This window comes from Lampetra planeri, chromosome 2 (assembly GCF_965212315.1).
Source record: "Lampetra planeri chromosome 2, kcLamPlan1.2.h2, whole genome shotgun sequence".
Classification (NCBI taxonomy): Eukaryota; Metazoa; Chordata; class Hyperoartia; order Petromyzontiformes; family Petromyzontidae; genus Lampetra; species Lampetra planeri.
Genome location: NC_136108.1, coordinates 13,344,081 through 13,357,484, shown reverse-complemented (window position 1 = coordinate 13,357,484; position 13,404 = coordinate 13,344,081). Strand labels below are relative to the sequence as shown.

Genomic DNA, 13,404 nt, shown 5'->3' with positions numbered 1-13,404 from the left:
AAGATATTTCTGTGAGAATAGAATCAGTTTTGTGAAATCACCTTGTAGAGGCTGTGCTCTAACATGGGGTGACACTCCACTGCCGAATGGAAATATCTTCATCTTATAACACAACCTCGATAAGCGCAGCTGGAATATATCTGGGAAAAAGTAAAAAAAAAATGGGTTTATAACAAAAAAAAACGATCGTCTCACCTTGCGTGCAGAAAGGCCCGTCGAATGGCGTGTGCGTGCAGTCGCACGTGTAGCCACTGTAGCGCTCCACACAGCGCCCGCCGTTGCGGCACAGCGACCCGTAGCTGCTGCAGTGGCCCGTGCAGCCAGGGTTCACTCCGCCAACCGCGCTGCGCGCTCTCTCCTCCAAGCTGAGCGTGGCGCCGTTCATCTGCAGCGCGCGCAGGCAGCCCAGGAAGCCTCTCTTCCCGGACGCAGTGGCACCTGCGCGTGGCACAAGTCTCGCCCGTTAGAGGCGTCGCCTGCACGTGCCTGTGGCAGGCACATGCCACGCTTGTTTTTTTTAGCGCCTGCATCAAACAGCTCTGCTACAGTAAGTACCACGAAGCACCGATACGACAAGTTGGCAGTCAGAGGGGGAGGTGTTACTTTGACACACGCGTGGATGGATTTTGAGTAAATTTTTTAACTGGGAACAGTGCAGCAGTGCAATGCTTGCGCATGTGAATGTTCTGCCTGTTGGGTGCAGTGATGATGTGTTTACGGCGACTTGTGAAGAAAGAGAAACAAGCAAAACACGAGTGAATAAAAAAAAAATCTCATCATAAAAACATACAGTAAAAAACATTTTCGTAGTCACTCGGGGAAAGAAAATTGCTCGAAAAACCGCAAAATTCTAATACATATTTATATAAAAAAATAAATATATATAAAGATTTCAGTAAATTAATGGCATGAGAAACTTGAATTCGCGCAATACGTTTTTGATTGGGCCTCTTAATGGCCGTGCCATTTGCAGATAGGAAAAAAAACCACTTCAGGCCCAATTGCATTTGTTGAACTTTTGCAGATGCACCTAGTGTAGTGTGTTCACCGTAAGAGTGCCTTTACAACTGTGAAGTGCCGCTCTGTGGTCACTACCCTCTCTCTTCAACTGGCAATTTAACACCTTGCCATCTAAAATGGATTATGCCACTGTAAAGTTCGTGTCTTCATGATTATTTAAAACAAAAGTGTAATACATACTGAAAGCTGTTCAAAACTGTGCGGCAAATCAGACTATGCCCCAAATCTCACACTCGCTAATTTAAAACTACACAGCACAAACCTTAATCTTCTACAAAAACACAACTCTATAAAATAACATGAATCTTTAAAACGGGAATTAAAAATATTTTTAAAGGTGATTTTTGCTGTGCAAATAGACACGGCAGCAAGGGAATTCTAGATTGTTTGGGCAGCTGATCCTTGTTTTGAGAGCAGAGGTTGACTGGAACATGAAAAGAGAGCATGGGTTGGTTAATTGTGTGAACCAAGTGCCTCACCGATCAGGGTAAACATTTAACATGTAGAATTAATTGAACATTTAAATATCAATTACAGCACACACAAATACCTGGAACCCTTTTGGTAGTTATGCTGATGCTAAAGTAACCTTATGTTGTAATTACCAAACACTGATGAATACATGCAGTCATATCAAAGATAAAGAGGCCATCAGGCCAAGTTATAATTTTCTTCCTTTTGCAAGATCCTTCAGATATTGTAAAATTTACACCTAATAATAATAATACAATTTTATACAGCGTCGTTCATGCAAAGACTGCATCTCACAACGCTGCACAAGACAACAGCTAAATAAATATATGTATTGTCCCTCGCAAGAGACATAGCACACTCAAACCAAGGTCAACTCAATTAAAGACCGTAGTCAACAAAAAGGGTTTGAAATGGGACTTAAAAAGTGGAAGGGACTTCATTTGTCGAATATGGAGCGGGAGTGCGTTCCACACTGTGGGAGCTGCAGATGCGAAGGGCACGCCAACCAACTGTCTTCCATTTCATTTTAGGCTGAATGAGTAGTTGACCTCACATTTCTGCTCTTGCAGTATCCCATCATCTGGAATTAGGTTCGACCTTTGGTCACTGTGACCACGTGGAGCCACTGCAATGGCTGCATCTACAAATTGTTCTCCCCCACCCTGCAATTGCTCAAGCCATCTTCACGAAAACAGCCGTACAACTCTCAGCCATGGTCTATTTCTGAACATCCAATGTAGCTTATGTAATCCTGCCAAAAAAATATACTTAATTCTGTACATATACTCATTCAGTGGTTATAATATGGCATAAACTTACTTAAGGACAAATGCATTCCCGTCTGAATTGTACAATAACAAAGGGCCGCCAATGAAAGATTGCTTCTCCAACACTGTTCACTTCAAACGACGGGCGTATGGCGTGAACTATGGCAGGAGCGCACCGAGACACATTTGGGGCGCAGTCAACGAGATGACGCCACAGTGTATGACGTGATGTTGGGACTTGTTGTCACGCGTTTCGACGCCATCAAGAGGTGCGCACATGGCATGTGATGTCATCACTTTAGCCCAAAAGTGATAACGTTGATTTTGCTTATCGCCAAGTTTTGGACAACCAAGGGCGGCACCCAAAAAAGTAAAATCAGGTATGTAACCTCACGGGGGGGTTACATGTATTTGTTGATGCGGGCCCCTTTCCCTCACTGTGCACCTTAGTCCGTGCTCGATAGCTCGCCTAAGTGAGTCCGCCCCTGCAATGTGGACATCTCTGTCAATCGCTGCACGCACCCACGAAGAGCTGGCTGTTGAGGCGCAGGCGCGTGTGTCCGTCGGGGGGCGAGCGGCGTACCCGCCGGGGCAACTCGTCCACCTGCAGCGAGGCGCGCTTTACGTTGCGCTCGGCGCAAACCCGGTGCCACTGGTCGTCGTTGAGCGGCCACGGGGACACGGCGATCAGCTCCACGGGGCCATCGCCCACGTCGAAACGCATGCTCACCTCCAGTGGGCCTGCGAGAGAAACGGAGGGAGACGGAGACGACGCACACGTTAATCTACCACAGCCACTCGCACGCGCACACTCGTACGTTCCCCGCATGGGAACAGCGACTGCCTAGAACAGGGGTCCTCAAACTACGGCCCGCGGGCCACATGCGGCCCGCTGAGGACATTTATCCGGCCCATGGTCACTAATTGGGCTGCGCTTGTGAGCACTAATTGGGCTGCGCTGGTGAGCACTCTTTGGGCCGCGCTGGTGAGCACTCATTGGGCTGCGGCGGTGGGCACTCATTGTGCCCACCGCACTGCGATCTGTGAACAAAACTGCAGGTGTAATTAACTCTTTAATGGCACCCGCACCAGTGTGAGCCTGGGGTAAAAGCGGAGTTCCCCCAATCAGACTGCATTGATGGGCAGTGCAGTCTGTATATCTCTGTGTGGGCAAAGTTATTGCTGGTATATTGTTTTTGTAGCGCTGTATATATATTGGTATTTTACTAATAGCAATTTTGACTCCCGAGGAAACAATGATGTCAAGAAAGAGAAAAATTGACTCGGAGTGTAGGATATTCAAAGAACAGTGGACTTATGATTACTTTTCATGCAGTACAAGGAAAGAGCTGTGTGTCTGATATGCCAGAATATAGTGTCTGTGTTCAAAGAATACAATTTACGTCGACACTATGAAACTCAACATGAAGATAAATATGATTGTTTGGTCGGAGAAGTGAGAAAAGATAAAATATTAAAACTGAAAAATACATTAACAACTCAGCAAAATACTTTTGTGAAGCAGAAGCAGCTAAATATTTCATCACTGCGAGCAAGTTTTCAAGTTGCCAAGCTAATAGCGTGCACTGGCAGACCATTCGTGGAGGGAGAATTTGTTAAAGAATGCCTTCTTTCTGTTGCCAAAGATATGTGTCCAGAGAAGGCCGATTTATTTAGTACAGTGAGTCTTTCAGGACCTACAATTACACGGAGGATTGAAGAAATGGGAGACAATTTGCATCAGCATTTGCAAAACTCCACAAAAAAACGGTCCTATTTTTCCTTGGCACTCGACGAAAGCAATGATGTTCGTGATTCTGCACAACTTTTTATTTTTATTCGTGGGACGAATGACTATTTCGAAGTCACAGAAGAGCTTGCTGCACTGCAAAGCATCAAAGGAACAACTACAGGAGAGGATATCTATGAAAAGGTTTGCCAAACTGTGAATGGTTTGGAGCTGAACTGGGCTAAACTAGCCAGTGTGACAACTGATGGTGCTCCTAGCATGGTGGGGTCTAAGAAATGAGTAATTGCTCGCATTAACCAAGAGATGGACAAACATAACCATTCTCATCCAATAGCCATACACTGCCTCATCCACCAACAAGCGCTGTGTAGTAAATCACTGAAGTGGGACTCTGTTATGACATTTGTGGTATCTTGTGTTAACTTCATTAGAGCTCATGCACTAAACCACAGACAATTTCAGGAATTTCTGTCTGAGCTAAATGTTGACTATGAAGATGTTCTGTATCACACAGAAGTCCGTTGGCTGAGTCGAGGGAGAGTTTTGAAACGTTTCTATGACTTACTTCCACAGATTACAGCTTTCCTGCTTTAAAAAAACAAAGAAGTACCAGAGCTCAATCAATGATGCAGAATGGAAATGGCACCTTGCCTTTCTGACAGATGTAACAGAGCTACTCAACAGTTTCAATGTGCAACTTCAAGGAAAGGGGAAGCTCATCTGTGGTATGCAATCACATGTCAAAGCATTTGAAGTAAAATTAGGCCTCCTCATCAAACAAGTGAAGGAGGAAAACTTCTGACATCTCCCCACAACTCAAAATCTGTTAGCGGAAAAACCATTGGTTGCATTGCCAAACAAAACATGTGTGGATTCACTGGAAAAATTGCAAAAGGAGTTCCAATTTGGATTTAAAGAGCTTCATCTCCATGAACAGGACATACAGCTTTTCCGTAACCCATTTTCGATTGACATTGAAAATGTGACTCTCTGAAAGACGCATTCAAGTCAAGCAGCCTTCATAATTTATATGCATCTCTCCCCTCTGAGACATATCCTCATCTCAGGAACCATGCACTCAAAATGGCAACCATCTTTGGCAGCACTTATGTCTGTGAACAGACTTTTTCCAGAATGAAACATTTGAAATCTCCAACCAGATCTAGACTAACTGATGCACACTTGCATCACTTGTTACGACTAGCAGTGACAAATATGGAACCGGACATTGACCATCGCATTAGCCAAAAGCAGGCCCATAGTTCCCACTGAAATACTGGCAAGTTTGTTGATTTAACTTTACTTGTTCTTCATTTTAAATATTGTATTTGTTCCCGTTTTGTTTCTTCACTTCAAAATAATATATATGCAGTGTGCATAGGAATTTGTTCATAGTTTTTTTTAACTATAGTCCGGCCCTCCAACGGTCTGAGGGACAGTGAACAGTTTTAGGACCCTTGGCCTAGAACGTTATATTTGCCAAGCGGCAGAAATTGGAAGCTTATGCAATTCACCTCACTCAGTTCCTGTTAAAGTCAAGACAATTACGAAAGGCACCCAGCTCATGCAAGCCATTGGAAGAGCACTTTAAATATCTAGAATGTGCCACTCATTTTATCTACCCTTTAAGGGTGATATGCGGAGCCGAGACCAAACCAAGATTTGACCTCACTAAACAAGGCAACGCCTTTCCAAATCTCTATCCGAGGCTGATTTAACTTTTTAAAAGGCAAACAAATCTGCATATTGTTTACGTTTTTTTTATTATTGCACTTCTACAATTGAAAGCACGAGTATAGTTTCGTGTGAAAGGATAAATATAACACAGACACCCAGTTGTGTTGTAATTGGCTTGGTGTGTGGCACAGACAGAGGATGGGGGCCAGCATTCCACTTGGTGTGTCTCTTTCCTTCCCCCAGGCCTCACAACACCAAGTAGTCTTTTTCAGGCCATGCCAACCTTTACAGCTGGTTTCACATATTGCACTGGGATCACTTGGGTTTCGCATGCTGTGTGCTATCACCTCTGAGAGCGCAGCTCGAATGCCCAGGGTAGATGAGGCGAAACTAAATGCATATTATCACCACAGTGTATGAAAACATTGGGCTTGGCACTTGATTTTTTCCATCTCAGCATTTGGTTGAAAAAAAAACTGCTGGCGATAGTTGTGTTTGTGCCATATTCGATTGAGGTCGGGCTGGAGAGTGAAAAGAAAAAAACATCGGGTGAGCTCTGTTGGTGAAAAATGATTTCAAACACAAAACAGGTTACTGAAGCAATGACACTGCTTTTACTCGACCAAGATAAGGCAGAAAATTATGGCGGAAATGTCAGCAGTTGCTTAAAGCTAACTAACACCAGTGAATGTTAGTCGCAGTCAATGGCCCCCACGACTTGAAAATAACCACGAACATATTTGCTCCCTCACACGAAGAAACTATTTGACACATCATTATACACACGCACTAACAAAAGCACACCCACATACATACTCTCAGCAGCCACGTGAGACGGACCTAATTAGATATGCAAATATATACTATAAAAACACATTCCTGCGGAGGGAGCTGGTAGGAACGTTGGGTTGCTCGGTCAATGGCCAGGGTCAACGGCGGCGTGTTGTATTCCGCAAATATGCCTGACTGTGAGGGCGGGCACAAGCCGGCGTGAGTAGGTTAAACGTTGAGTTTTATAAGGGCACCACGGGGTGACCAGCCCCTCCCCACCCACCCCCACCCCTCCCACCCCCCACCCTCCCCACCTAGCTCCTCCCCACCCTCCCCACCCAGCCCCACCCCACCCTCCCCTCCCCACCCAGCCCCTCTCCACCCAGCCCCACCCCTCCCATTTTTGGATGCACGACGGACGGACACAATAATCATCTGTGGGCTGGTGGAACCAGTGGGTTCCTACCAGTAAAAGGTCATACTGTATTTAAACATTTGCAGGTACAAATGTTTCTGAACTTAATATCGATCAACTCACATTTTTGTTGTATTAGTGATGTCATTGCACAGTGCACTTATGTGTAATGGGTTCCGGAGACACTTGTAGAGGTAACTTCTTTATTACAATACAACACTCCAACAGGCCTGATTCTCTGTTACAGCCTAGGAACACAGCCTACTCCTAGCGTGCCTGTCTCTGGCTACGCTCTGGGGTCCTCCGGCTACAATTTCCCTAGGGGAGGCTACCTGACCAGACCCAGCCAAGGTGCGGGTCTAGACTCTGGCTTCCTCGGAACTCGCCCTTACAAGGACGTAGAGCCGGGAGTCCCAGAGTCCCACCACTGGCCCGCACAGCGTCCCGGCCCTTACAAGGACAAGCGGGACGAGGGGGTTGTGTGGGCTCCCAGATACCCCACAGAGCACACACAGCCCCCCCCCCCCCGTTGGTGGCGCCAAGGGGCTTAGCTCTCTGGGTTGCCTGGGATCCCAGAGCCTGGCGCCGAGGGCTTAGCTGTCTAGGATCCTAGAGCCCCCAGCAGCCCCTCCCCTCTTGGGCTGGCACAGTGGCCCCTCCCCTGGGGGTCCGAGGTACCTGCAGATGGGCCCTGTCCACCACTGCCGGTAAGTGTGGCCCACCTATGGCACTACACGTGTATCACACACGCAGCATATGCAGAATAATATATACAACGGTCTCACTTTCATCTTTTCTACAGTGTAGGGAAGAATACAAAGGCATGTAATAACCCACATCACAAACATAATTTGCTATCTGTGCCAATTGAAAGTAAAAGTTGTTGTATTTAATGAAAATAGTTTTGAACATAAAGTGCACCACCGATTTTTCATTCAAACGTGAATGACACTTTGTTTGCACCTGCAGTGTTCAAAACCAAACTGCATCTGCAAGAGCCTGTGTACAATGTATATTTTGACTCCCTCATCCCGACCACTCCTCCCATCAAGCCCATGATGAGGTAGGTGGTACTGGGAAGCAAGGCAGCTGCCGTCAACGGTGAGAAAACTGGACTTGCAACCCAGAGGTCGTCGGTTCAATGTCATCTTGCGGAGTGACAGTTAAAACTATGGGGTAAATTTCTTAAATCACCTTTCACCTTTTTTACTCGGTAGCACGATGGTCCCCTTTGCACAGCCCTGAGAAAAAAATCCGTGGCTAATGAGGTTGCAGCGCTGCTGTGATGTAAAAGCACGAATGTTATTGTTTACTGGAATACTGCGTCTGAATTTAGTGCACAGGGGATCTGCAGGCAAAGGTAATGCATGGACTCCAGAAATACATTAATTTGCTTAGTTATTCAATTTGAATGCTTTGGGGAGTTTTTCTCGCCCACATACCCTGAGCACAGAGCACCGTGCATCGGTAATTAAATATATGTAAAACCAAAACTGCCCTGGAAAAAAACAAACTTGTGTTACATTTAATGGCTTCTTACACTCTCCCAGCTCGATAATTAACCACCATTCCCCCTCCCGACCTTGCTCACTTTGCCTCAGGACCCCCACCACATCTTCTAAAGGCACGTTTTTTAAATTGTTTAACATTCATATTGCCCCTCTGTAAACGTTTTACTGTCATCACATCCATTGTTAAGGATTCATTTGTGGGGGTTTGATTGTAATTGTATTTAGAAAATTGTTGCTCTTCGTTTGTTGCATCTCTCGGTAATTGTTGCCGATTTGTAACCCAGGGGCTTGAGGACAGAACATTATCATAAACTCCAGCAGGCAGCGATTATAGTAAGATCTGAAATGGCACAAGAGAAAATGCCTTACAATTCTAAGGAATAATGGGTGTTCTGGTGAGATCGTAACGCGGTGGATGTGGCAGCACTTGCTAGGGATTATGCCATCACTCCCACTGCACCTGCCAATCAGCTGCAGGAACACAACCTGATGCTATATGGCCATCATAAAGTCACTCGTACAACATGACCAGCATGGTGTCATTGGTCCGTGAGGTTCAGGCAGCCTATGGCTGATTTAATTATATTCATGACTAATGTTTATTCTATTCACTATTAATGTGACGAATATTGTTTCATGAATTATTGGTTGCATTTTTTTTACCTTCACAATCAACATATGAGTGGGCATGACCAATAATAAGTTCTATCCTACATTTATGAGGATGTATTGTCTTAATTCTCTTTTAGAGCTTAGCTCATGTCATTTTTTAGAAATGTGAAAGGCGTTCTGTACTGAGGCCCCAGGTTTCTTTCGAGCCTTGTAGTTTAGTCTGTGAATCATATTTCCAATGTGTGAGTTCTTGCCCCACTTAACATCATTTGGTATTTCCTTTATCCTAGTCGCCCTGGCTCTGTATTTGCCTCTAGTGGTACGATACGCACTGCTGAATTAAAGAAAGGGTAAATGCGATAAAAACAGTACTTGGTAACAGGAACGGAGTCAAGTTAAAACAAATATTTAATGAATGACTAGACACATTTATTTACTTATTTACAACCAAGTACATTCTTAGCTTTGCAAAAAAATAGTTTTCAGGAAAATAATACAGGAGACAGAACATAAAAAGAGTAATACAGAAATGTGTAAAAACACCCCCACAATAATCTATTATACCAAAAAGTTCCAAAGCAGAGATTCAATAGAAAACGATATGAATGGAAAAACATGATCGGCAACTATAGCATAAGTAAGTCACAAGAGCCAACCTAAATAGTTAAATGGGAAACAAGAGTTGAATTTGTTGAGCTACATGGAGAAATAATTAATGACAGCTCATAACAACCGATAAAATAATTACGTCACGAATGACTATGTAAAGAGGACTTAATATAACCACCGAAACCCATAGAGGATAACTTATGTTCTCCCACGACACAGAGGCTCACACTGCATTTCCGCGCGCATTCCATATTCGGCATGAGGTTCGCTGAAATCCCCCCTCCTCCCCCATTCCCTACATCCATGGCTGGAGGGAAGTAATCACAAGTTATTTTAACAAGGTGCAATGCATTCTCTGGTTAGCATGCGCTATGCCAAACTAAAAACTTGTTAGATTTGTAATTTTCATTCTACATTTTATATTTAAATCACGGGGTCTAAAGCTGACCTACACAAGGCGCACCATCGGCATCGTACGATTCCACTTTGACCCCGCGTCTTTTTTTCCGTGGGCAAAACGAGCCACGTGGCCTAAATAAAGTGAGCTTGGTTACAGCTGCCCAAGCTGGGTCAGATTGCCATGGAAAACTGGCCTGAGCCCACTCTCCCAGTTCACAAACAAGGCCAGGCCATCTTCTTGGTTCTTTCGGTAAAGTCACGTAGAAGGGAAGTAATAAAATAATAAAAATAAAACATAATAAAACAATTCTCACGACGTTTCGGCCACAACGCAAGCAGCCGTCCTCAGCTGCTTGCGTTGTGGCCGAAACATCGTGAGAATTGTTTTATTATGTTTTATTTTTATAATTTTATTACTTCCCTTCTACGTGACTTTACCGAAAGAACCAAGAAGATGAATCCCTGCAGTCACGAAAGCTTTAAATCGAAATTTAAGGCCAGGCCAGTTTCCAGCGTTCGTTGAATTGCATCATCAGCTGATTTGAGCGATGGATGCCGGTGTGGAGCACGTGCAGCAGAGTGGACATGGAGAGGCCGGAGCGTGTAGCTCAGTTTAGTAGAGAAGGGGCAACTCACTCTTCAGCTCCAGGCGCAGAAAGTGCTGCAGCCCCAGGTTCTCCAGGAAGGTTCCAAACGGTGCCACCGTTTTGAAGTAAAAAGAGATGTCAGCGCTTTTCTCGCCACGGAACGTCGGGAACAGCAGGTACGCCGTGCGGTTGGAGAACGACGCTGCGTTCCAAAAATGTTCTGCAGAGAAGACGTTAACGTGAGCATAGAGGAAATCGCCACGATGAGGTAGGTAGGCATGTTTGAATGCCTCAAATTTATCCACAGTCGTGAAACCTCTAACCTTAACTAAATTCAGAGAAGACTTCCCCTGTAAATAAATATGTTAGTGGGTGCATCACGTTTATGGTTACAGGACAACGTGGATTAGCTGAGATAGGTTTGAGAGCCAGGAGGCCCCAATTAAATAGAACTCATAAATCTCGCAAAGTGAAGTAGAGCAGAATAAACATCGCAATGGGGTCGCAAAATCAAATAACAATTTAGTCTGACAAAATTTATTGACAATGGACTCTGACCAGAGCATCCAATAACGGCACCTTCTCTAGCTTTCACACGAATATGGCAATGGTCCTGGTTCATAGACATGGCTGACAATACTCACCTGATGGTGAAGAGTGATGAGTGATTGATAACCATTATGATCTTGAGGAATATTGATGATGGGTGATAATAGTGATGGTCAGGATGGGAATTGATGATGATTGTGATGGCGATATAGGTGGTGTTGATGATGTCGATGATAAATGTGATTATGATAATGATGGTGGTGGCAATAATGATAAAGACTATATCAATAGATTCAAAGGCAATGTATTATTACTATTTCGGTAAAAAAAAACTGCATAACACATCAATGCTGCATGCATTCCCTTTCCCATCCGAGGCTTACTTGTGTGTGGTCCCTACATTGATTGACCGCACAAACGGGGTGAGTGTCTGAGTGGGGACGTGGTCACGAGCAAGAGGTGGAGGTGAGACACTTGGTGCATTGGGCCATTAGCAGTCAGAAGAGACGTACATTGAGACACAAGCGCTACACCCCATTAGCCTCCGCATTATTTCAAAATGTAGACCTGCTTAATGTAACTCAGTGGCTGGAGTGGCTGGTCTCAGCAGGCCCCACTTACCCGAAGGACATTAATTGTGATGGATGTTTTTAATTTGCATCATTGTGAAGGCTCTTATAAACACAACGTGATGAAGGAGAACATATACGAAGCCCTGAATGCCAAGTGCAGCTATCTCACTCGAAAAAGCCGATAATTTAAGTAGAAATGTCAACGATTTACTATGCTGCATTACATCTTACAAAATTCCAGCTTTGGGTTACCACATCACCCTAAATTTAATAAATACTTGCCGCACACACACACATGTTTACGGCAAGGAACTAAACATATAAATATGAATCATAAGAACATTGGAAACAACTGTTAATCTTTTTTTCTCTGCCGAGAGGTTTATGCACCGAGTAAAATTAAGCTTATGGCGGGACCCCAGGATTCCATAAGTTCTCGCATAAACTGCGTTGCGACGTCATTTAATGTCTGTTGAAGGCGAACGACACGGCGATCAATTCCTCTCGACGAGCTCTACACGATGCGCTAATCAAAGTTTTGTTTATGACTACGGCGACTTTGGCAACGACGGGTGCTTGGTGAAGAACGAGAGGATGGATTTCATGTGAGTCGCGGCGTTTATGTGCGCGACGGAGTGGCCACAAATTTAATTCATGAATTACGATTTTCTCTCCGCCTGATGAAGACCGACTTAAAACTTTGGTGGCTGCAGGAATTCGTATTCTTGGTTCTTTCGGTAAAGTCACGAAGATAGATAAATCTACGTGACTTTTGATCTACAAGACCGCTTGTGTTGCGATCGAAACGTCGTGGGTTTTTTTTTACTTTTATTATAATTAATTTGTAATTCAATTACATTTTCTACCCACGCGACTTTACCAAAAAAGAACCAATAAATAAGATTTTCACTTCCGTTTATTCGGAACGTTCATTAACGACGAGCAGCAAGCAAACCCGCAGCGCCACGTGGTGGGAAAGGCACAAGGAGGGGGGGGGGGCGCTTACTGTCGCCGTGGCAACGCAGCGGCCCCACGAGGTAGCTGGCGGCCGAGCGCGAGCGGTTCGCGTCGCCAATGACGAGCTGCGTCACCGGCAGGTGCTCTTTGTTCGTCAGCCAACCGGAATCGTGCATCCTTGTAAGGCGTGGCACGGGAGAGGAGGGGGGGACAGAGCGGGGAAGGGGGCGGGGGACACTGTGATGAACCGGCATCCACATTGCACGCTGTTTTAGGGGCCATCCATTGAGTTCAGGTCAGAGGTCGCAAACGGGTTTTGATTCCTTACCCGTACCCGGCCGCACCAGGGTACCCGTATCCGACCGTACCCGTTTGCGTACCCGTATCGGGTACCTGATTGCGACCTCTGGGATGAAGCCATGTTGCAGGCGCGGGTGGGTTGATTGTAGGAACTTGAATTGTGAGAAGAGACAAGACGTTGGGAAATGAGTGACAAACGGTGACTCACCAGTGACTCACGGTCTACCCGTACCCGGCCGCACCAGGGTCGCAAACGGGTACCCGTACCCGGCCGGGTATTGGGTAGGGTACGGGTATCGGGTACCCGGTTGCGACCTCTGGTTCAGGTACGGCAAAAAATCTGTCAAAACTTGACCCCTACACCCTTCCCTGTACGCACGCGTACTTTTTTCACCCCCCCGCCCCCCCTGAATCCTATAGAACGGCCGATATTT

At 45.2% G+C, this 13,404-nt stretch overlaps 1 protein-coding gene across 1 annotated transcript in view; it reads right to left on the bottom strand.

The window, feature by feature from the left end:
• The window catches only part of LOC144733511 (contactin-associated protein-like 2), a 126,652-nt gene that overhangs the window by 33,679 nt on the left and 79,569 nt on the right, over window positions 1-13,404 (bottom strand). Inside the window, exons 15-18 of the mRNA XM_078615446.1 lie at window positions 12,720-12,847; window positions 10,642-10,812; window positions 2,784-3,002; window positions 196-438 (exon numbers count right to left, since the gene is read on the bottom strand). Of these exons, the coding sequence (XP_078471572.1) occupies window positions 196-438; window positions 2,784-3,002; window positions 10,642-10,812; window positions 12,720-12,847 (761 nt within the window). The remainder of the gene's footprint in view (window positions 1-195; window positions 439-2,783; window positions 3,003-10,641; window positions 10,813-12,719; window positions 12,848-13,404) is intronic.